This window comes from Panthera onca, chromosome C1, assembly GCF_046562875.1.
Source record: "Panthera onca isolate mPanOnc1 chromosome C1, mPanOnc1 haplotype 2, whole genome shotgun sequence".
Lineage (NCBI taxonomy): Eukaryota > Metazoa > Chordata > Mammalia > Carnivora > Felidae > Panthera > Panthera onca.
In genome coordinates, this window is record NC_138346.1 from 19,049,746 (window position 1) to 19,071,278 (window position 21,533).

Genomic DNA, 21,533 nt, shown 5'->3' on the forward strand with positions numbered 1-21,533 from the left:
TTCTCTCCTGCAGTATTTGGACTGTGGGAAAATTGGGGCTCTGAATCCTAGCCATTTGCCTATGCCCCCACCCCATTCTCTCTGTGGGAAGATGGAGGCATGAGATCCAGATCTGGAGAACCCAGAACCTCCAACCTTTCCTCCCTGTCCCTGCAGCCTCGACATCAGCTTTCTGAGAAAGAACCAGAAGGGAGGAAATGTGGTTGGGTGCCCGGAGAAACTTGGGACAACTTTGCATCCTCCCCCACTGAGTGTGATTAGAAATGCTGATCGGGGCAGTCTTTTCAATGAAGTTAGTTTTGGTGGTTAAAAAGCCTGATGTTACTAATAACATAATCTCATCACATTCTACAGTTTACAAAGTGCTTTAATCCTATGGGCTTGGGTGGCCCTAGAAGTCTACCCTCAAAGTCCCCAAGAATCACAGAAACAGAAGGGCAGATAAGGGTGTCACCCTCCCCAGAGAAGATGAGGGCTTGACTGAGAGCTGAGTACACTACCAGAGGCTTTGGTCTTCTTTTCCTAGACCTTTTCAGTCTGTCCCTTTAAAGAAGCACAGCTAGGTTTTTCCCAGCTTGCAGATCCAGGCCAGAGATGTTTGACAAGGGTGAACCAGAAGAATCGGCACTCTTCTCCACGGTTGCCAGGAGAACCTAATTCAGTAGGGGAGATAGGGACCTAAGGTGATAACCCCTGAGATGCTAGTTCTATCAAAACCATCTTCCTTTACACACTCCTTCGGAAGCCTGGCCCCATGGTGGCCCCCAGGAGGCCAGCTCCCTCCCAAACTGTGGGCCCAGTCCTATTGGTTTAAATATTTTTATTGATACTAAACTCACCCACCCACCCCATAGCCAGCAGTTCTAAGGCGTCCTGCGTCCAGAGGCCTCGAGTTTGGCTCCCCTATATGGGGGCCAAAGAGCGAGAGGGACTACATAGCCTCCCTCGGGGGCCCTCCAGAGCGCTCCCCCGGAGTGGATGGCCTTCAGCGCCCCTCGCTTTCGTGGGCGGGCGTGTATCTCAAGCCCCGCCGCCTCACAGTTGGCGGAGGCCTGGGAGATGGACCTTCGCTGCGAGCAGCGGGGCAGCGCCCCCGCCGGAGTCCAGAGGTCCCGCAGATGCCGAGGGGCGCGCGGTTTGGAGAGCCGGACGGCGCGTCAGAGGCAGAGGCTGAGCTCCTTGCGCACGCGGCAGCGGTGGCACTGCACCACGCAGCACCAGTGGAAGCGACACAGGCAGTTCTCCTCGAGCTGCACGCTCTCCTGGCGGTGCCCGCGACCGCAGCACAGCAGGTCACAGCCGCTGAGGTCCAGGGCACTGCTGTTGCAGGCGCGGCCGCGCGTGCCCGGCGAGCCGGTGCGCCGGTTGGGAGCGCAGAAGTCGGGCGAGTCGGCGGCGTAGAGCAGGTCGGCGCGGCCCGGCGGCTTAAGAGTGCGGACCGCGGGCAGCAGAGCCTTGCCGTCGTTGGTTCCCATGACACGCGAGGCGCCGTGGAAGCGCTCGAGCAGCCGCGCGCCCACCTCCCGGAACGGGGGCAGCTTCTGCCAGCAGGTTCGCAGCGCGCACGAGCCCGACAGCCCATGGCACTTGCACTCGGTGCGCGTGTGGCTCCGTACGGCCTGCAGGGAGCAAAGGAGCCGGCGGATGCGGACAGATTGGGGGTACCGGGTGGGGAAAGGCCCAGAGGACCGACAAAAAATTAGATGGGGAGGGTGAGGTGGCCGGAAGAGTGAAAAGAGCAGACCAAAACCAAAAAGGAGAGCGCAAGGTGGAGAGGAGGAAACCCAGGGAGCAACAGCTCCGAGAGAAGGAAAAATTACAAAGTTGGAAGAGTGAGAGGAGTTGGGGGGAGTGGGGCGCAGTGTGCAGCAGAGATCGCAGGACGCAAAGTCAGGGAATGGGAGAGAGAGAAAGCAGAACTGACGGCTGGGGTGAGAGTCTCCCTAGAGGCAGGGAGGGGTTGCAGCTGTCGTGCTCTATTCCTCCTGCCAACCTCCTTCTGCCAACAGGGCCCCCTCGTTGCTGCCCCTCTCGGCCCCAGACAGGGCTGAGCAGAGCCAGCCTCCTGGGCGTCTGACAGGTATGTGGGCCTGTCTGGACATTCCTCTCTGGGCCCCCTCTTACTCCCTGCCTGATGCCTCAGGGCTGAACCCTAGAGGACACAGGATGTGTGTGTGTGTGTGGGGGGGGGGGTCTCTAGAGCATCTTAGAACTAAGGCATAGGTTTCAGGATGGCCGACGGTGAATGCATTACTGAGAACCAGAATCCAGAACCCCTGCCCCTTATTTGCAATTTGTGCCTGAAGCTGGGGTCTAAGAGTCACAACCCCACTAAGATTTATGGTGTCAGATGACTCAGCAATATCATCTGTGGAAGCTCAGAGTCCAGAGGCCAACCTGAAATGCAGACTTGTGCGCCCTCCTCCCCTTCCCAGGTTTCTTTCCTTCCTCACCCTCCCTCCTGGAAACATCTGACGGAGAGCTAGGGGGCGGGGGGTGGGGTGGGGGGTGGGGACTCCTCGTTGAAGAGGGAAAGGGAGAGGCAGGGCCCAGTCTGGAGTTGGTGGGCAGCCAGTTGGCAAATGCCCAGGTTCAGTCACAGCTTTCCTGGCCTTTAGCTGACTCCCTCCTACCTTCACCAGCCTTGTCTTTCACACCTTTCCAAGCCTTCCTTGGCCACGTTCTGGCCCTTTTCCCTGGCCTCCCTCACTTCTCCCAACTCCTCCACCTCCAGACCTTTGCCCCAGCTTCTATCTTCTCTTTCATCCCCAGCTTTTGTCACCCTCCTCTGTCCCTGTGCTGGTAGCCAGATCTCTACCTATCCCAGCCTTTGCCTCACCTGTCGGGTCTCAGAGGTTTGTCTTCCCTACCTGAGGTCCTGAGTCCTCTTCTCTGGGTGTCCCCTCCCCATCCTGCCCACTAGACCACCAGCTCTAGGCCTTCCTAGGCCTCCCAAGGGACTCCCTCTTCTAGGCTGGCCACCTTGCCTCCCACATGCCCATCCACATGCCCCCAGCCAATCTTCCCAAGTGCGCCCTTTCTGCCCCGCTGGCTCCCACACACATTAACATACTCCTGCACATACACGCCCTCATTCGCACCCCCATTTCCTCACACGTCTACAAACACGCTCCCGCACACCCCACCGTCACCCACGTCCACTCACACCTACCCACACCCACACATTCATACCCACACACTCTCTTACACACCCCTGCCCATACTCACCAGCCGGCCGGCCTCGTTGTTGTGCAGTTGCACCAACGCACGGATGTCTCCGCGTCCCCGCTTGTGCCGCGCGTCCATAAAGAGCCTCGACTTCTCGTCCCCGAAGTCCACGTCGTCGCCGCAGCCCCCCCACTCCCAGGCGGCGCTGCCGTCGGGGGAGCCGGCGGGGCCGGGGGGCCCAGGGGTGCCGGGCAGGCCCGGGGGACGCGGCGGGGCCCGCCCTCGGGGCGCCTGGCAGCCGCACTGCAGCAGCTCGCCCATGGAGCAGGCCTGCGTGACGGCGTGGCTGGCGCCCGCAGCCGTTATAGCGAACACGAAGGCCGTCTCCCGGATGTCTGCGGGCCGGGCGCAGGGTGGGGGAAGTCAGCCGGCAGGACCGAGGCTGGGTCCCCGGGGGTGGCGGGGAGGGGGGAGGCGCTACGGTGGGCGAGGCAGCATGGGTGGGAGGCAGGGTCGGGACAGGGTACCCACAGACCGGCGGGAGAGGTGGGGCTCCCGCAGCCGCCCCCCCCAACCCCCCCTCTCCTCTGATCCCCCAAAAGAAAAAGCAGCCCCTCAGGTGCTCTTCCCACACTGACCCTGCTGCAGGATGCGCCCGAAGGCCTTGCTGTGGCTGGAGCAGTTCCAGCGGCGGAATCGGAACTGGAACTGGCACTCCCGCACCCCCAGCCGGGCGCCCCGGGCTAGCTCTGCCACCACCTCTGGCTCGGCCTGGCACAACTCAGCCTGCCGCCCTGCCAGCCGCCGCGCTTTCCTGCAGATGCTGGTAGGATCCATGACCAAGGGGCTGCCCACCGCCCTAGAAAGCAAAGAACAGCACGTCCAAGATATGACTCAAAGGGCTGGGGCGGGGGCGGGGAGGGAGGCCAGTCCCGCTCTGCCCACAGCTAGGCGCTGGGACGCGCCTCTTCTCTCCCCCCACCCCAACTGAGTGTGAGATTGTCCCATCTGGTTCTCTTACTGTCCCATGTCCCCTTTCACTAGAGTTGGGACCGAAATTGCTATAGAGCAAGGATTCAGCCTTATCCTTCTGTGCACATCTTCATTAATAAGTCCTTCTAGGAATTTGACTCAAGGTGAGGGCACCCAGCACCAGGTGAGCCAAAAGGGAGACAAAGAACAGGCCTGACCCCAAAGGGTGATGAAGCTCACACCCCCTCTCTAGCTCAGTTTCTCCTTCTGTAAAATGGGAAGGTTGGGCTTTGGTCCCTAAGGTGGGCCCTTGCACGAGGATATCCTCTATCTCTCTGAACTGGAGAGCAGGAGGAAGTAGCTGGGGGACTGAGTCTCTGAAGCATTATGGTGAAGTAAGTGACACTACCCTTCTGTTCCAGGGTCTGTGACTTTTTCAGAGCAGGATGGCCTGCAAGGCAGGCCAGGCCCTGACGTCACTGGTTGTGACCTAACTGGTTTGGGGAAGGGGAATGCCTGTTTGGCTTGGTGTGGGTAAAGACCGAATGGGAAGTTCCACACACTTCCAGAAATCCTTCCGTTCCCAGCCTTCATTCCACCTAAGGAGAGAGCTGTTATTTGGTTTCCATAGACCAGACCCCTGAAGGTTAAGGTTACTCGCAGCTGAGTGGAACTCCTTGAATCAGATCGCTCTTATTTGATGAACGCTTAGCTGTGGTCCCTGTGCTGCAGGAATGAGTGGGCGGAACACTTGGACCTGAGAGTAATTTGAGATCACACAAAAACCCTTCAGCAGAGGACAGAAAAAGACGCCGGGTGGGGAGAAGTAGCACCAGGAGATAGAAAATGTCGAGGAAAATGGTGGGAGATAGGTGCCAAAGGTCAAGGTGGCCTACTTTTCATTTTAGCCTTCATGCCCATCAGCCCCCTTGTCCCCATTTGCTCCACAAGAACAGGCTGCCCAGGCATGTTCTGGCCCCACAACAAGGAGATGTAATGGGCTTGAACAGCAGCAAGAAGAATTTAGGTCTTAAGGTAGAACTTCTCAACTCTGGGGAGCGAGATGCTTAAAGAGGCCGTTGTAAGAAGATGTGTAAGTTCAGTTCTTTCTAAGGTAACCTACTCCCCCCCCCCCCAACACACACACCCCACCCCATCAGATCATTGTCAGCCTCCCCACCCAAGTAGTCCTGGAGCCAAGATTCTTTTCTCAGTGAAGAGTTATAGTCCAGACTCCTTCCTCCATGCTTAGGACCTGACCATCACTGCATTCCAACTGCAGCCTGGAAAGGTCCAGCCCCAGCCCATTCCCAATCCTAGAAAAGTGGTGGATGGAGCAGTGGATAGTGTGTGCCATGGATAGGGCAGCACAAGGTGGTTCCCAGTGGCCCAGTGACCACCAAGAGTTTATCAGTCTCTTTCTCTCTCTCCGTGTATCATCGATCCTCCCCTCCCCCCATCCACTTATCCACCTCATTACAAAAAGGATTTGAGATGGCTTCCAGCCTGGTTATATAGGGTCAGTAGATAAGACTATGAGCACCTTGGGAGTTAGAACTGACGTTTTCTTTTGTTTCCTGTGGCAGATTTTTAGGTGCTTAATTCGTATTTCCCCCAATTTTTGTTATGAAAATGTGCAAATGATTACTATAATACTACAATATTACAAATGATTATTCTAATACTACAACGAACACCATTTAATCCATGTTTTTGAATGAATGAATGAATGAATGAGCCTTCTAAGGAGAATGTCCTCGTTTGAGTCCAGGCCCTTGTCCACATGAGATTCCATGAATGCTAATCAGCTTCCTCTCTCTCCACCCCTCCTCTGCCCACCCCCCACTGGATGCAGAGGCAGGGAAGCAGGCCTCCCCATGACTGTCCAGCTCCTTTCCTGCCACCTGCTTGTCCAGGCCTCCACCTGGGAGTCTGGGGCTCTGCAAACTCTTCTTCCCCAAATCACCCCACCCCCCATGCCACTAAGCTCCCCAGTCTCTCTTCCCGGCCCTGCCCTCTGCTAACTCCCTAATTTCCCAAGGTTGACTGGTTTTATCCTCTCAAGGTTACTCTGACCCCATCCCTCTCCTCTCCCTCCTCCTGCCCTAGGGAAGCAAGAGAGGGTGGGGGTATGCAGGGAGAAAAGCAAAAACCTCCTGACCTTGTCTGCTTGCCAGGGGCTAGAGATAGGAGAGAAATCGGGAGGAGCAGGAAGGGTAGGGCCCTCCCCGAGGTGGGGCCAGCCCTTTGCAGGGTTGAGGGGCTGCCCCAGAGTCAGTTGCTGGTCCGGGTCTGGCTCCCCAGGCTGGCTTGCTGCCTGGGAACAAGGCTTGTTTACAAGCTGGTCAGGAGGAGGGATGGGCAGTAGTAGCAGCTAGAATCCCAAGGGACCAGCTTGCTCCCTGCCCTCCTGTCCTCGCTCCCATCCCCAAGTCACAGGAAAGGAAAGTCCAGAAGAGGAGTGGGGGGGGGAGGCAGGGCATCGGGCAAAATATCAAGCGTCACTTCTGCACCCTGGTCTTTGTCAACTCTGGGTGAGCTGAGCCACTGTGGGCAAATCAGCTCTCTCTCCGCGCTTCAGAAACAGGAGAAGTTGCCCGAGAAGCTCCCTTGTCCCCTCCAAGTTAACACTGGACATAACATCAAGAAATAACTCCCCCATCTCCCCTCTTTCTTTACCCTCCTTTCTTCCCTTCTGCTTCCTTAGGGAATCAACTCTGCTTTTTTGGCCTCTGAGTCAGCATTGGCCTGGGGTCAGCCCAGAGAAGATGTACCCTTTTGGGAGCATCTGCTTGTTCGGGGGGCTAAGCACAGTGGTGTAGGAGTTATATAATATATAGCAGGTAGGATCTGAGATCCTAATCAAATAGCCATTCCTGGGCATAGAAAAAATGAGGCTAGTCCTAAAGGAAATCTTGCAGACAAGAAGGGACAGGCCTAAGGTTGGCCATTCTAACTGGCTTGGCAGATGCCAAAATCTCCCTCCCAGGGACCTTGGTTGGTAGAATCGACAGCCAAGTGGGGTGGCGTTAGGGACAGCCAGCTCCTACTGGCAACAACTGTAGCTCTAAGCCCTGGGGGCCCCAGGTTCTGGCCTAACCTACCTTTCCATCTCCAGATTCAGAGGGCCAAAGGGAATGCCAGAAACCATCTACTCCTACTCTACCCACTTCACCCCCATTATACAGATGAAATCTGAGGAAAGAGGTGGCTGACCTTGGCCACTCAATGGAGGAATCCGTTCTTCAAGAAGTTTAGGTGAATGTTATTTTTTAAGTTTATTTGTTTATTTTGAGAAAGAGAGGGAGCATGTGTGTGTGCGGGGGAGGGGCTCTCAGCTCAGGGCCCCACAGAGGGCTCGAACTCATGAACCAAACCTTGTGATCATGACCAGAGCCGAAATCGAGAATCAGACGCTCAACCAACTGAGCCACCCAGGCGCCTCTGGGTGAATCTCTTTAAAACCAAAGGGACTGGAGGGAATGACCACGTGGGGTTTTGGAAGAGCTGAGATGCCCTCGCATACCATCCTCCACACAGCCCTTCTGCCAAGCAGGGTTGGCTCACTGCATCCATCCCAGATTACACCTCCAGCTTTCTGGACTCAGAGCTACCCCCTCCCAATTCCTAAGTCATCAAAATCACACCCGGCATCTTTCCGAGCTCACCTCAGATCCCTGTCGCCCCTGAGCCCAGCCCTCACTGACCACCCCTCCCCCCATCACCTCAGGTGTCGCTCATCTGGGGGTGCTCATTATCCTGCCAGTGGCCTAACTATTTTGTCGTGTCGCCCTGTCTTCTCTCTCCACTTAGGTGAAAGACACACTAAAGACAAAGATCTCACGCGGAAGCACGATGTCATTCGTGGCACACGTGCAGAGTCTGGGGAGTCTGTGACTTGGGTTTCGATCTGGGCTCCGCCATTTGCTTCTCCTAAGACGTCAGCAAGTCCCTTGCATGTGAAGTGGGCACTTAATATTTGTTGAATGAATGAGACCTGACCTTCGCAACCTCAGTGTCCATGACTGTCAAATGGGAATCATGATACCTGACAACTTCCCTGGTACACATGAGAAGAGCCTGCCCAGACGGTGAGCTCTAGCAAAGTGCTTTTTGTCCTCCCATTCACACCCCCATTCATGTCTTGGGCCTGCACAGAGCAGGGCAAATGGTAGGAGTGCAGGCAGCTGTTTGTGGATTCACGAGAACACCCTTTCCTCCAGCTGTCTGCCCTGACTTCTCAGCTGGGATCCCTGTGTTCCTTCCTCCCTCACCGGCCCTGCCTGTGAACCAGAAGCACCCTCCGGGACCCTCCCCTTCCCCAGAGAGCACTCCTGAGTGGATTATCAGGCCAAGGAGATCACAGACCCTTTTGGTGCCCAACTTCCTCTGAAGGGCCTCCTGGCCAGCCACCCTCTATTTCCTCACACTCCCCACCCCCAGGGTCCTTAGTCTGACCCCCACCTCCTAGGAGCCAGCAGAGGGAGCCCTGAGCCCTGGGGCTGTGGGTGGGGGCTGTATGGGGGTGGGGAGGTGGGTGGTGGAGAAGGGGCAGAAAAATGTTGCCTGACGGCTGCTGAGGCGGCTGGGCCCGGGCCTGTGCCCGCCCGCCTGTCCTGTCCTGCTCTGTCTAACTCGATAATTACTGCTCCCCATCCCCCAGCCACTACCCCCACCCCAAACACCACATCAAAGCCAGTGATGCCCCAGCTCCATTAACCCCTGCCTCCCCACCGCCCACCAGATACCCCATTCCACCCCTCTCCCACGCTGGCCCAATTTGGTTCCCTCTGCCCCGTCCTGGACACTGTCCTTCCCACCTCCTCACGCTGCTCTCCTTCTCATGGCTCTTGGAAGAGGCAGGGGCTTTCCCTTCCCTGATGAACGTCACCAGTCAAGAGGGCTTCCTACTGGTCAGGGCTGTGGGAGGCAAAGGAGTGGACACATTGACCGACCCTCCCCCCCCAAACACACACTGGATTCTCTGAGGAGAATCTGTCATGTGTCTTCTGCTCTCCCATAGTGAGGTGGGGAGCACCCATGTGAAGGTGGGGTGGGGGGCAGAAAGGGCCTGTGGAAGGCCCTGTACCCCTTTCCTGACTGCACCCCCCCCCACCCCTCACTGCACGCAGCGATGAGGTACTCGGCAGGAGGTAGACTCCCAGCCCTAGTGCTCACTGCCTGCATTCTGGATGGCCCAAGGCAAGTCCCCTCCAGTTCCTGGACTTTGCTGGACTTCTAACCATAAGTGAAATGATTGGCCTAGATGATCTCCAAGTCCTTTCTAGATCTAATTTCTAATTTCTGGCTTAAATGGAGGGCTTGGAGCTGGAGGAACCAGCTTTGGAGGCCAGGTGGAAAACCGGAGCTCCCTCCCAGCGACCTTTTCCCTCCCTCAGCTCCTCCTCAGGTGGATCAGGGGAAGCACCCAAGGTCTCGCCCCACCCCGCCTCCGGCAGGAAGGAGGACATAGGCTAGAGGGCGCTCTGCCCAGTCCCTAGGGACAGGCTTCTGTGTTCCCTAGCACCTCCGGCTCCGGCTGGCCAGGCGCCCTGCTGCTGCCAGCCTGACCCCGGCCCCGGCTTCCCCACCCCGCCCTCGCCTCATCCCCTCCACAGCTGCATTTCTCCATCAAAGTACACATTCTGGAATCCCCCTCGCTGGGCCCTGGTGATCAAACTTCCCACTGACCTCCCCCCACCAACTCCTGGCTTCCGATGAGAACAGGGCAGGAGGGGGCTGCCCCCCCCCTCCAGGAAATGTCACAGTGCCAGGGCTCTGGTGGGCTTGGGGCATGCTCTGGCCCAGATAGAGCCAGCCTCCTTTTGCCCCTGCCCTTTTCTGCTCACAGCCCCATTGTCTCCCTCCAGGGGAAGCTGCCAAGGCGGGAGGCCTGGAGGGGGGTACTGGGTGGCCACCCCACCCCAGTCCCCACCCCGCCGGGAGCTTGGTGGGGGCCAGGAACAGGACTGCCCACAAAGGGTCAGATAAAGACAGGATGGAGGAGGATGGCCAAGCCCAGCCTGGGGTGGAGGGGGGATTCCAGCTGGAAAACCTGGGTGTCATGAAGAAGCCTGGGTCCTTTCCCTGACTCCCTGTGGGGCCAGAGATGAGGTTGTCCTAGGCCTCTGGTTCCTGTTTCCTTTCCATAATGGGTGAGGGGGAGCGGGGAGGGGGGGTGCGGAGAAAGGCAAGATGAGATGGGGGAAGGGAGTGAGACTGGGTGGTATTTTTGCTAGTGGAACAAGGGGGGAGGGTTGGTTTCTTTCATAGAAAATATAAAACAGAAAGAGGAAAGAGGAAGAGAGAAGGGAGATTGATTTGATCTATTCTGTGAGAGTGAGCTATTTTCCACATGCACTGATTGAGAGCATAAATAAAGATGGGTCAGACATTGAGGAGAACTTCCTGGGGGAGGGTGGGAGGGGCTCGGAGAGCAGGCTGGTGGGGTGGGTGCTGGTGACCAGGAAGCCACAGACTTTCTCTCTCTGCCTCGGTCTCAAAATGGGATCTGTCGGGGCCAGGGCACATGCTGGATGGCCTGCAGGCAGTGGGCTGGACAAGATGACCTCAAGAGAGCCTGGCCAATGTCCTGGAATCTGGGATTCTGTGATTTACAAAGATATGGTTACAGATGGGAGAGAGACAGACAGAGAGGCCGGAGGCAGAGTTTAGAAAGCATGCATTGCATGGAGGGGGAATGAGGGGGAGGGGGAAAGGAAGTGGAAGGGAGACTTTTCTGGAACCTGGAGCCAGGTACCTGAGCCTATTCCAGGCCCTGGATCATTCCCCTACAGGAGCCTCCTTTCCTAATCAGGACCATCCAGTCACTCAGCGTTCCTGGGGTCCTCTCTGTTCCCACCCTGGAGGCTATTAGCATGTCAGGATGGCGTGCAGGGCTGCTGCTTCCCTGCCTACTGCTAGAGCTCCAGCCCGGCTAGCATTCTCTGAGAAGCAGGGAAAAGAGGGCCAGCAAGCAGGTCAAAGAACGACCTGGAAGCCCCTAGCCTGATAAAGTTACTAGCCTAAGTGAAGCTGGGGTAAAGGGCAGTGTGGGGGTGGGGGGTGGGCAAAGAGTGACGGGAGCCTTAGGCCACCAGGGATGCTGGGTCCAGCCCACCAGCCCAAGCCTGATCTCAGAGAGCAATGGTAGGATGGGGTGGGGACAAGAGCGTCAGCAAGTAGAGTCAAAGATCCCAAGAAAGGAATCTGGACTCAGACCAAAGGAATGAAGTGTCGGAAACAGAGGAGAGTGAGGGGGCTGGTGCAGGTGGGAGAGGCAGGTTCTCTGTGGGAAGCATCTGAGCGAGGCAGTTGCTGGACACCTTATCACCCCAGCCTCTCACTCTTCACCCAGCTTGCTCTGCAGCTGCAGCCATGAAGGCCCCTGTGTTCTCCTACACCTGCCCTCCTCACCTCCTCCCCCACTCCCTGCTTCCCAGCTTCAGGGTCAGTCTCCAAGGGACCAGACTCTCTCTCCCTCTGGCTTGTCACCCACCCACCAACCCCTCTTGAACAAAAGAACCCCCACAATACAAGCCCCAGGAAGGTGAATCAACCAATTCAGCAACATTCCACAATACTTCCCCAGCACCTTTAGCCTCCAGGGCCCAAAGACAAAGGATCTGACTTCCCAGAGCAGGGAAGAGAGACCACAGAGGGGATGGTTGTCAGTAAAACGCAGTAACTGGCATGGTTGTCCCATGCATGGGGTGCAGTAGGAACACACAGAAGGCAAGGGAGGAAAGACAAAAAGACAGTGTCGTGGAAGATGTGCTGTTCTAACTGGAAGGATGAGAATGAGCTGGATAAATGGAAAAGGAGAGGCGGGAGGGTGGCTACCATCTGGGAGAGACCTCTGACCCCATACCTTGAGAAAGGGCAAAATTAGAAATGTGTGTCTGGGAAACAAGACAGAGATTCTTTTACGAAGTTTTGCTTGGGACTCTTGGAATTTTAAATTTAAATTAATCCTTTTCACCCCTACAAACTCTAGCTGGAAAACCCGCAGCGTGGAGGAGGAGACTTACACTTATGGATGGAGCACCTCCCAGTGTCAAATCATTTTGTAGATCCTCCCATCTAATCTTCCTATCTCGCTTACCAGGTAGGGGGACTGTTTCCCAGTTTTAAAGTTGAGACGTTGAGGCGCGGGGAGAAGTGAGTTGCCCAAGGTCACAGACTTATTGTCGGCCGAGATTAGATCTCAGGTCTGTCTATTTCAAAACTGACACAGCATTATACCAAGCCAGGATCGAAGGACGCATGTTCCCTGGCCGGGACCTGGGTCATCCTCGATTTGCTCCCTCACTGACACCCCCAAGGGACATCTCTCCCGCATCACGAAAGAGGGATAGCAGCCAGCAGCTCCCTGTGTGGGCATCCAGCTCTCTATCTCCCGGGGGGAGAAGGATCTGCCTGCCCCACCCCTCCATCCAAATGGGGGGGGGGGGGGGAGGGTGGAAGAGGAGCGGAGGATAGGGAATCCAGCCAATGACATGGCCCTATGCAAATAGACCAGACCCTGCTTTCTTAGGATTGGCTGACGCATCAGCGGTATTGTCCAAGTCCCTCCTCTCTAAACTCTGATCTATTCCAGGCGGGTCTTTGCAGCTCCAGAGAGACTAGGAAGGAAAAGAAAGTCTCCGGGATCCGGATCTCTGAGAGGTCTCGACCCGGCACCCACCTTTCCAGTTGCTGTCCATCCCCAAGGCTCAAAGTTCCCGCGACCTTAGCTGCGTAGGTGTCTGCTCTAGCTAGGGCCCGGTCTGGAGACCAGGTCTGGGAAGACGTCCCCATCTCCTGGCTGGCCAGGCCTCCCTCTCTTCCACCACGACCCTTCACGATTCTCAGTACCTCCCGAGCTGCATTTTTTTCATTTCTGACCCCCCACATCTGGAAGGGTCGGAGCCTAGGTCCCTTTCCTGTCTTTCCTCCTCTTCTTTGCTCTGGGGGAAGGATGTAGAGAAAACCGCGGTCCTGACTCAGTTTCCCTTTACGTTTTTTCCCCGCCACTACCATCCACTTTGAAGTAGCACTCAGCTTCTCAGCGAGAAGCTGGTGGGTTGTTGAGCAAAGTAAGGCGGGGAAGAGACAGCTGTTGGACCTTCCTTGCTTTGTGGCTTACCACCTTGTTCTTCTCCTTCCCACAAATCCAGTCCTCCTCCCCTAAATCCAGGGCCCTCCTCACACACTCTTTTCTTTGGATCTCTCACTGCAGATCCTCCCGCTGTCTACCCGGTAGCTCTTTCCTACCCGCGTGCCAGTTCCTTGAGGACCTGGATTGAGCGCATAACCGGAGGGGGTTGAAAGAGAGTGGGGAGGGTGTGTGGCACAAGGTAGGAGGAAATACAATAGAATGTGCGGGGTGTGGGTTTAGGAACATCTGAATGGCAGTTTAGAAGTGGCCCAGTCGGTGTCTGGCAGGAGAGCGGCACGCACCTCCCGGCACCTCCCCAGCTGCCCTAGGGCTGGGTTCCCGCTCGCTCGCAGGTACTGCCCAGAGGCAGCGGGACCGCGTTTCTGAGCCACCCGCCACCCCTCCCCGCCAGTCAGTCCCGAAGTCCCCACCCTTGAGCTTCAGGAGCCACACGGGGACAGCCAGCCCGACACAGCACTCACCACCACAGTCCGCCGACGTGCGCGGGACACAGGAGCAGCAGCAGCAGCAGCCCGAGGAGGGAGGGCGCGGGCGGCAGCATCGTGAGCGCTCTACCGCGGGCCGGTGCGGTCAGCGGGCGAGGCTGCGGGGCCAGCCGGTGCGCGCGGCGGCGCGGGCTTCAGGGCGAGCGCGGCTACGGCGGCGGCGGCGGCCGGGAGGCGATGGCTCCGGCGGCGGCGGGGGGGCCCATCGCGGGCGAGGAGGGCGCGGCGGAGGCGGAGAGCGGACGGGGCAGCCAGCGCCTGTGTCTCCCGCCGAGCTCGCTCGGGAGAAGAAATCAGAGCCGGGGGCGGGGGTGGGAGGGGAGCCGGGCCCGGGCAGGGGCGGGGGCCAGGGGGGCCGTGGGGTGGCAGTTGCGACAGTCAGGCGGCGGGACTCTCGGGAGGGAGCCGTGCGCCCCGGGGCTGGAGGCGCGGAGCTCCGCGGAGGGCGGGTGCGAGGTCCCGGGGCGGGGCCCGAGCGCGCCGGTGGCTGCGGGACCCGCCTGCCTCGCCCCTTCGCTTTGCCTCTCTCGGACTGGGAGACCCCTCCGCCTCCCAGAGTCGGGGGCAACGAGGGGCGGGGAAGTAGGGTGGAGAGGGGTAAGGGGGGGTGAAGAGGAGCTGGGGAATGGGGGACGGGCTGGAAGGGAGACGTTTGACAGGTTTGTTGACTGTAAAGAGAGAAAACTTCCCAGGAATGAGGGAGTTGGGGGGGTGGGGGCGGTGGTTCGGAGGGAGATGCTGGTGAGAGGGCCGGGAGAGGAAGTCTGCCTGGGGCGCTGGGTGCTCCGGGAAGGGGTGTCGAACTCTACCGTCTGCCGGGCGGACTCTGGAGGGGTCACCCCTTACCGGCCCCACCTCCGCGCCGCACGCCCCTTTCTCAGCCTTTCCCCAGGAAAGGAGGAAGCCCCAGGCCTCAGCTCTCGCTCCCCCAGCCACCCCGCCTCTTCGAGCCCGCGTTCGGGGAGGGGGGTGGAGGGCTGCGAAGGGGAGATTAGACAGCAAGAGGAACCTCTTGATGGCCTGCGCTCAAGCGCTCGCACGTGTAAGCGAGCGATAGAGCTGAGGTTGCAGTCTTGCGAGAGATTAGTGGAGGCAGAACTCGGGGCAGCCGGGCCTCGCGTGTCCGCGGGTGCCTGCCTCTCGTGGCTTCCCCAACTTGGCCCGGGCCAGAAGGGGTGGAAGAGCCAGCTGCAGGTGAGATGGCGTTTATCTGATTCTCTAATGCCACAAAAATGTCTTTGATGCCCCTGCCACCCCCCAGGTGGGGGGGGGGGAGATCAAAGGCTCCGTGGGGAGGAGGGACAGCTCCATTCATCAAGCCTAGCGTACTGGCTGTGGCTGCAGTCCCTGCTCCGCCCCCGCGTGCCCCAGGAGTGCCGAAGGACAGGTGGTGCAGGACATTCCTCAGCAAGGGCCAGTCTCCCTGTCACCACCAGCTAGAGTGGCATCAACCGTTGGGGGGGGGGGGGGTGGTGTCTCCCTAGTGGTAGAAACTTCAGGCACTCAGAGGAAAGCTCCTGGTCTTTTAGGATGGAGATAGCACCTGAACTCTGGGAGGGAGGGAAGCCACTGCCTAAAGAGATAAACATCCTTGGTGAGCAGAGACAAGGCAAGATTGAGTCCCCAAGAGAGTGAGGACAAGTGGATAGAGACGAAGCTGAGGGACTAAGGGGATGCGACAGAAGACCATAGATGCCTAACCCCGGAGAGGAGGCAGATCTGGGGAAGGCCAGAGGAGCCAGTGGAGAACCGAAATGGAGAAACATTGCCCTAGGCGCAAAGGGAAGTTTTGCTTCCTTAGGTTTGCTGCAAACCCAACTCCATGGCTGTGGTGTCCAAGCTGTGTCAATCTAATTCCCTGTACTGGGTACAGAGAATTTTGGTGGTGGTGGTGGGGGTGGTGGTGGTGGTGGCTGGGGCACTCTAGAGAAGAGGTAGGGCCCCTAGTGGCTGAGGGAGAGTGAGGGGCACAAGGCCCAAATGTTGCCCCCTCCCATTTTAGCCTTTAATAGCATCCAGCTGCCGCCCATGGCCCCTGCACCTATTAATTTTGTACACAGTTGCTGTTTTTCCAGGGCAATGCCAACTGTGGACACTATACACTCAAAGACATACCCAGATTGGGCACACACTCAGGCCAGATGGTGCTAAACAGGCATCTGGAGAGCTCTGAGGGTTCCTAAAGGCTGCAGGTGGCCAGTGACCAGACCCCTGGGAATCACTGCCTGGGTTCTAAGTCCCCTACCCACCCCTGCCCCCACCCAGCTACTGTTATTGCAGATTATGAAATGCTCTCCCTATCCTGCATTCTTCTCCGAGGCAAGAATTTTAATGTATTTGTCTTTGTCATCAGGGGACCAGGGCTCTGGGACCGCCCTGCCTCTGCCTGAGGAGGGAGCGCCCCAAATCTAGTCCCTGCTGTCTCCAGACCCCAGCCTCTTTCCATTACCACCCCCTCATGTCCTAGCCCTGCCCCTCGCCTCCCTCTCCTAAGACACAGTCTCTCTGTGGGGTGGATAAAAATGATGTTATTGAAACAACAGAATTGGGAGCAGTGGCAGGGAGCAGGGATCAGCGCAGGAAACTGGGGCGTTTGCCAAGAAGCCTTCTCCCCCGCAGGCGGCCTTTCTGCCCCCACCCCCCACCTTTCCTACAAACACACACAGATCGCCCCACCCCTCCTGCAGCACTCTCTCTGGCCAGATCGTACAGAATATTTGGCCATCCCTGGATTCCCTAAGCCCTCATCTCCCCACAACCCCCCCCCCCCCACACACACCCAGAGTCCCATTGCAGAATCTATTGGCCCAGTAGTGCCTGCAAAAGCACTGGGGCAGAGAAGGGGTCTGCTGGAGTCTGTGATGGGCAATCCTCGGCTCCCAGGGCCACTGTGTCTCTGCTCACTCTCTTTTGCCTTCTCTGCACCCCCCTCTAGGGGTTGGCTGGCATATGGGCAGAACCAGAGCAAATGCTCTTATGGCCTCCGAACCTTTAGAGAGATGAGTTCAGATGCTCCTGAGGCTTCAGTCCCCCACTATTAGCTTAGAAAACTTTTCATGGAGCAGGGCTGGGGATAGAGACAGAAGTACACAAAGACAGATCAAGATGCATGCACACACACGTGCACACTCGCACATACCCACAGCTGGGCACAGGCGTCCAGATAACCCACAGACACCACAGGACACCCTTGCCTCCCTTCGACAGTGTTGGGTAACTTTCACTTACAGGTACAGATGGACACACAGATGGGCTGACTCAGACTGAGACACATGCCTGCCTCTCTGGAGATTACATGCACATGCAACCCCATCTCCCCCCTCCCCCCTCCCCCACCTCTGCACACGCATGAATGTGGAGGAACGTTCACAGGAGACCGGAATGGGAACACAGCAGCCCAGAAGGGGGCAGCATGGAGGGGGGTGGTGCCTCTCTGATCCCCCTCTGCCTGTCCTCTGGGCACTGGGCCCCCTCCACCTCTTCCTCCGTGGCTCTGCCTTCAGTCCTGAAAACCTTTTAACTCCACATCTAGGCCCTGATGCAAAAGAGAGAGGCGGAAGGAGCACAAGGATGTCTGGCTGCGGAGTGGGAGCGGGAGGAGGGGCAGAGGTGGGGACTGGGGAGGGGGAGAGAGGCAGCTGGAGACAGATAACATCAGAGTCGCTGCAGGGAAAGCAGAGCTCTCTGTCTGTTAGATCCTCTCTCCCCATCTTTCCGTGTGTCTTTTCCGTGTGTCTCTCCCATCTCCAGAATTTGGTTTCCATTTGTGTCTGTCTCTAAATCACTTTCTCTGCCCCTTTGTTTCTCAGAATGACTGAAGCTGCAGGAGCCCAGGAATTTGGGCCTGTGACCTTTCCCCTCCCAGGGACCTCCCTCTCTCCCTCCCTCTGCATTGCCCTCCCTCTTCCCCAGCAAGGGGACCCAACTGCCATTTCTTTAGGGTGGTGACAGGACTTGAGAATTCCTAAGGGCCCTGGGTGTCTAGGTCCCTGGAGAATATAGAGAGGAAAGGCTAGCCCTCCTCTCTAAAGAGATGGAGGGAAGGAGAAATAAAAAGGGTCACTTTCTTCTCCCTTCCAAGCCCCCACATGGCCCTACCCCAGCTTTTCCAGCCCACCTGAAGTTAGGATGGTGCGACTTTCCAGCCCAGGGTGGGAGCTTGGATCCCTGATTCCCAGCATTAGCTCTTTGAATCCCTGCCTTGCAGACCTAGTTTCCTGAGACCCCCTCTGGGCCTTTGTCCAAGGTGACCCCAGGCTCCAGTTCCCCACAGGGCCCACCTGCTCCCACATCTTCCGTATCTCTCACCCTTACCTATGCCCCAACCTTTCAATCACCCCATCAGTCAAAGGGAGAAGGAACTGGAGGGGGTTGGGAAGGGGCTCTGAGGAGGGGAAGGGGAGCAGGGGCTGAGAGGGAGGGGCTGCTTGCCCACCAGGACTGGGCTAGGAAATCCAGGGAACATTTGTTTCCACTTAGCTCAGCCCCAGTGGCCCCGGGTGGGAGTGGTCAGACCCAGGAGCCTCTCTGGCCATCCCAGTCCAGACCTGGCTCCTGCATTAGGGCCTGGGGGTGGGCAGAAGGACCCTGGCATGGCCTCAGGTATTCTGAGGGGAGCCTCCACCCTCCTCTCCATTCTTCTCCAGGAGACACCCCCTCTCCACACTGCTTCAGGTCCCACCTCTGAGGGAATCAGGATGTTTCAGTCTCGGTGTCTCTCCTAATCGTCCTGGTATCTGCTGGCTATCCCTGGGCAGTAGCCAGCACATTTTTAATTGAACACCTACTAGGTGCCAGGCACCCAGCTACGTAGCGGAGAAACAATGGTGAAGAAAAGCAGACCTCAAGGAACTCGTGGTGATTAATCATATCATCTTACAAACAAATGGAAAAACGCAACCTTGACCTGTGTTGTTGAGGAGTAGGGAAGGGCTGTGAGGCTCTGGTGGTGGGGATTGGCCAAGTCATAAGGAGAGAATGCTCCCACTGAGATACAAAAATAAGGTGGGGTTAACCGGGAGACACAAGAGAAGGAAGAGCATTTCAAGCTGAAGGAACAGCCTTGGTAAAGGCCCTGCAGGGGGATGGAGAAGGCGTGGGGGCACTGAATCAAGGTTGGCATGGGTTGAAAGAGAGTGAAAAGCAGCCTGGTGGGAGATGAGGCTAGAGAGATTTAGGGGGATCAAACCAAGTAAAGCCTTACAAGCATGGAAGGGAATGTTTTTCTAATTTTAAACGCAATGGGAATTCTACAAGACAAATACATTGCAAGAGGGAAGAAAAAGAGATTGGGGGAGGGGTGGTCTCTAGATTAAAGGAGAACTAACATATAAACAAAAAGCCAAACAGGCAAAGTTGAACTACAGTAGTTAGTGACACGTGGTCAGATGACAGAAATAAGTAAACGCTTACCATAGAAGTCAGGCTAGGTAGTTGCTCAGGGGTGGGGGGAGGTGGTCGTTCTACTTTGAGGAGCACACGGAATGGGATGTCTGGCAACGTTCTGTCTCCCTTCATGGCAGTTGGTTTCAGGGTGTTCAATTGTACATTTGTTCTATGCTCTTTTCTGTATCCACGATCTTAACAGGGTTAAGGGCTTAAGAAAAGAAAGGGCGAAGAAGAAAACCACTCCCTTGGGCCTTTGCAGGAAGCCACTGTAGAGATTTCCCCGGGACAGTGAGTGGCATGGCCAGTTCTACATTTTGAAGAGATGGTCGTGGTGTGGAGGGGGGTTGGCAGGGGAGCCCGAGCAGAAGTCAGAAGGCCAGCTCAGGGGCCCTGCAGTGGCCAGGGGGAAAAGCCAGGGTAAATGGCAGGGGTGATAAAAAAGAGTGGACAGTTCTGGTCAGTGTCAAGAAAGTAGGGTCAAGTGGGCTTGGGGAGAGGCTGGAAAAGGGGACGAGGAAGAGGGAGGCGTCAAGGGTGCCTCTGAGATGTTTCCCTGGCCTGGCCGTATGAATGGTGGTGGGTCCGCTCAGCTAAAGAACACCGGAAGAAGGCCAGCATTAGGCAAGGTTGGGTGGGAGTTTGGGACCTGGGTTAAAGACGCTTCCAAAACATTCCCTGTCGGGAGTAGGCAGTTGGATATATGGCTCTGGAGCTCAGAGGGGAGGCCTGGGCTGAGTCATCCTGGTGCAGGGTGTAATTAAGCCAAGCACAGGGCCAGGATCTCCCAGGAGACAATACAGAGGGAGAGGAGCCCCCGTGAGTATTTAACGGCCAGATGAAGGGGGAAGAGGCTGCAGAGGAGAATGAGGAGGGCCTCCAGAATGTAAGAGGAAAAAGCATCGTGGTTTCATGGAAGCCGAGGAAAGAGCACCACCAGATGAGGGAAGGGGACAATGGTTGCAACCATTTCTGAGCTGTCAGTGAGATGAGGAGGAAAATGTGTCCATAGAACACGGAAGGAAAACCACTGAATCAGCTCAACCTCAGGCTGATTTTGCCAAAGCACAAATACGACCTTGCCATTTTCTTGCTGTAAAAACGTGCATAACTTCACCTCCCGAATCAAGTCCGGACTCCTTAGCTTGGCATTCAGGTCCCACCACGGTTTGTCTCTTTGCGGGCTCCCCGCCTCACCTTCCTTTTCGTCTCCACCAGAGCTCCAGGCTTACTGTGGCTCTTGGTCAGGCCCCAAACCCCGGCCTCCTCCACACTCTGCTCCCCCGCCTCCCCGCCCCAGCAGGCCCAGCTGTGCCTTTCCTCCCGGATCCCACACACCTATCCACACACTGTGGAAGGTGGCCTCTCCAATTCTCATTAACTCATAGCACTTTGAACCTTTTTTATAGGAAGCACTGCACTTAGAGTTGATTTTGTCTGTATATTTTTCCTCCACTTGCTTATGAGGTGTTTTTTTTTTTGGTTTGTTTTTGTTTGGTTTTGCAGGGTGTGAACCATCTGGCCTGCTGTGAACCCTTCATAAACTTGGGTTCTTTTGAACTTTGAAAGCACGGAAGGTACACTGCAGGGCCGGGCATAGCAGCCCCAGCACGTGAGGTGTCACCGCCTCACCAAAAACCAGGTCTCTGAACTCAGGTGGGGAACTGGGGCTCCAGGGGAGACCAGGGGATTTCTTAACATCCTCTCTGCTGATGCATGCACACGGCCCACTCCCCGGCCAACCACTAATACCACGGTGCCTAAGGACAGGGTCACAGCGCCACCTCCTGGCAAGATAACACACTGTCCCTCAGGAGCAAATGCTTTCTGGAAGGTCTGTGTAGTAGAGACATGCAGATTAAAAATGCGAACCAGAGGGGCGCCTGGGTGGCTCAGTCGGTTGGGCTTCCGACTTCGGCCCAGGTCATGATCTCGTGGTCCGTGAGTTCGAGACCTGCGTCAGGCTATGTGCCGGCAGCTCAGAGCCTGCTTTGGATTCTGTGTCTCCCTCTCTCTCTGCCCCTCCCCTGTCTCTCTGCCCCTCCCCTGTTCATGCTCTGTCTCTGTCTCTCTCTCTCTCTCTCTCTCTCTCTCTCTCTCTCTCTGTCTCAAAAATAAATAAAAATATTGGGGCGCCTGGGTGGCGCAGTCGGTTAAGCGTCCGACTTCAGCCAGGTCACGATCTCACGGTCCGTGAGTTCGAGCCCCGCGTCAGGCTCTGGGCTGATGGCTCAGAGCCTGGAGCCTGTTTCCGATTCTGTGTCTCCCTCTCTCTCTGTCCCTCCCCCGTTCATGCTCTGTCTCTCTCTGTCCCAAAAATAAATAAACGTTGAAAAAAAAATAAATAAAAATACTAAAAGAAA

General features: G+C 56.9%; 1 protein-coding gene across 1 annotated transcript; it reads right to left on the bottom strand.

Annotated features, from left to right (window-relative positions):
* Window positions 1–805: 805 nt before the first annotated feature.
* Window positions 806–14,317, bottom strand: WNT6 (Wnt family member 6). Its single transcript, XM_060623618.3, has 4 exons — window positions 13,762–14,317; window positions 3,807–4,027; window positions 3,229–3,563; window positions 806–1,619 (listed from the first exon to the last, which is right to left on the bottom strand). Exons 1-4 carry the CDS (start codon window positions 13,839–13,841, stop codon window positions 1,158–1,160), a joined length of 1,098 nt encoding a protein of 365 aa, XP_060479601.1. The 5' UTR covers window positions 13,842–14,317; the 3' UTR covers window positions 806–1,157.
* Window positions 14,318–21,533: the final 7,216 nt, after the last annotated feature.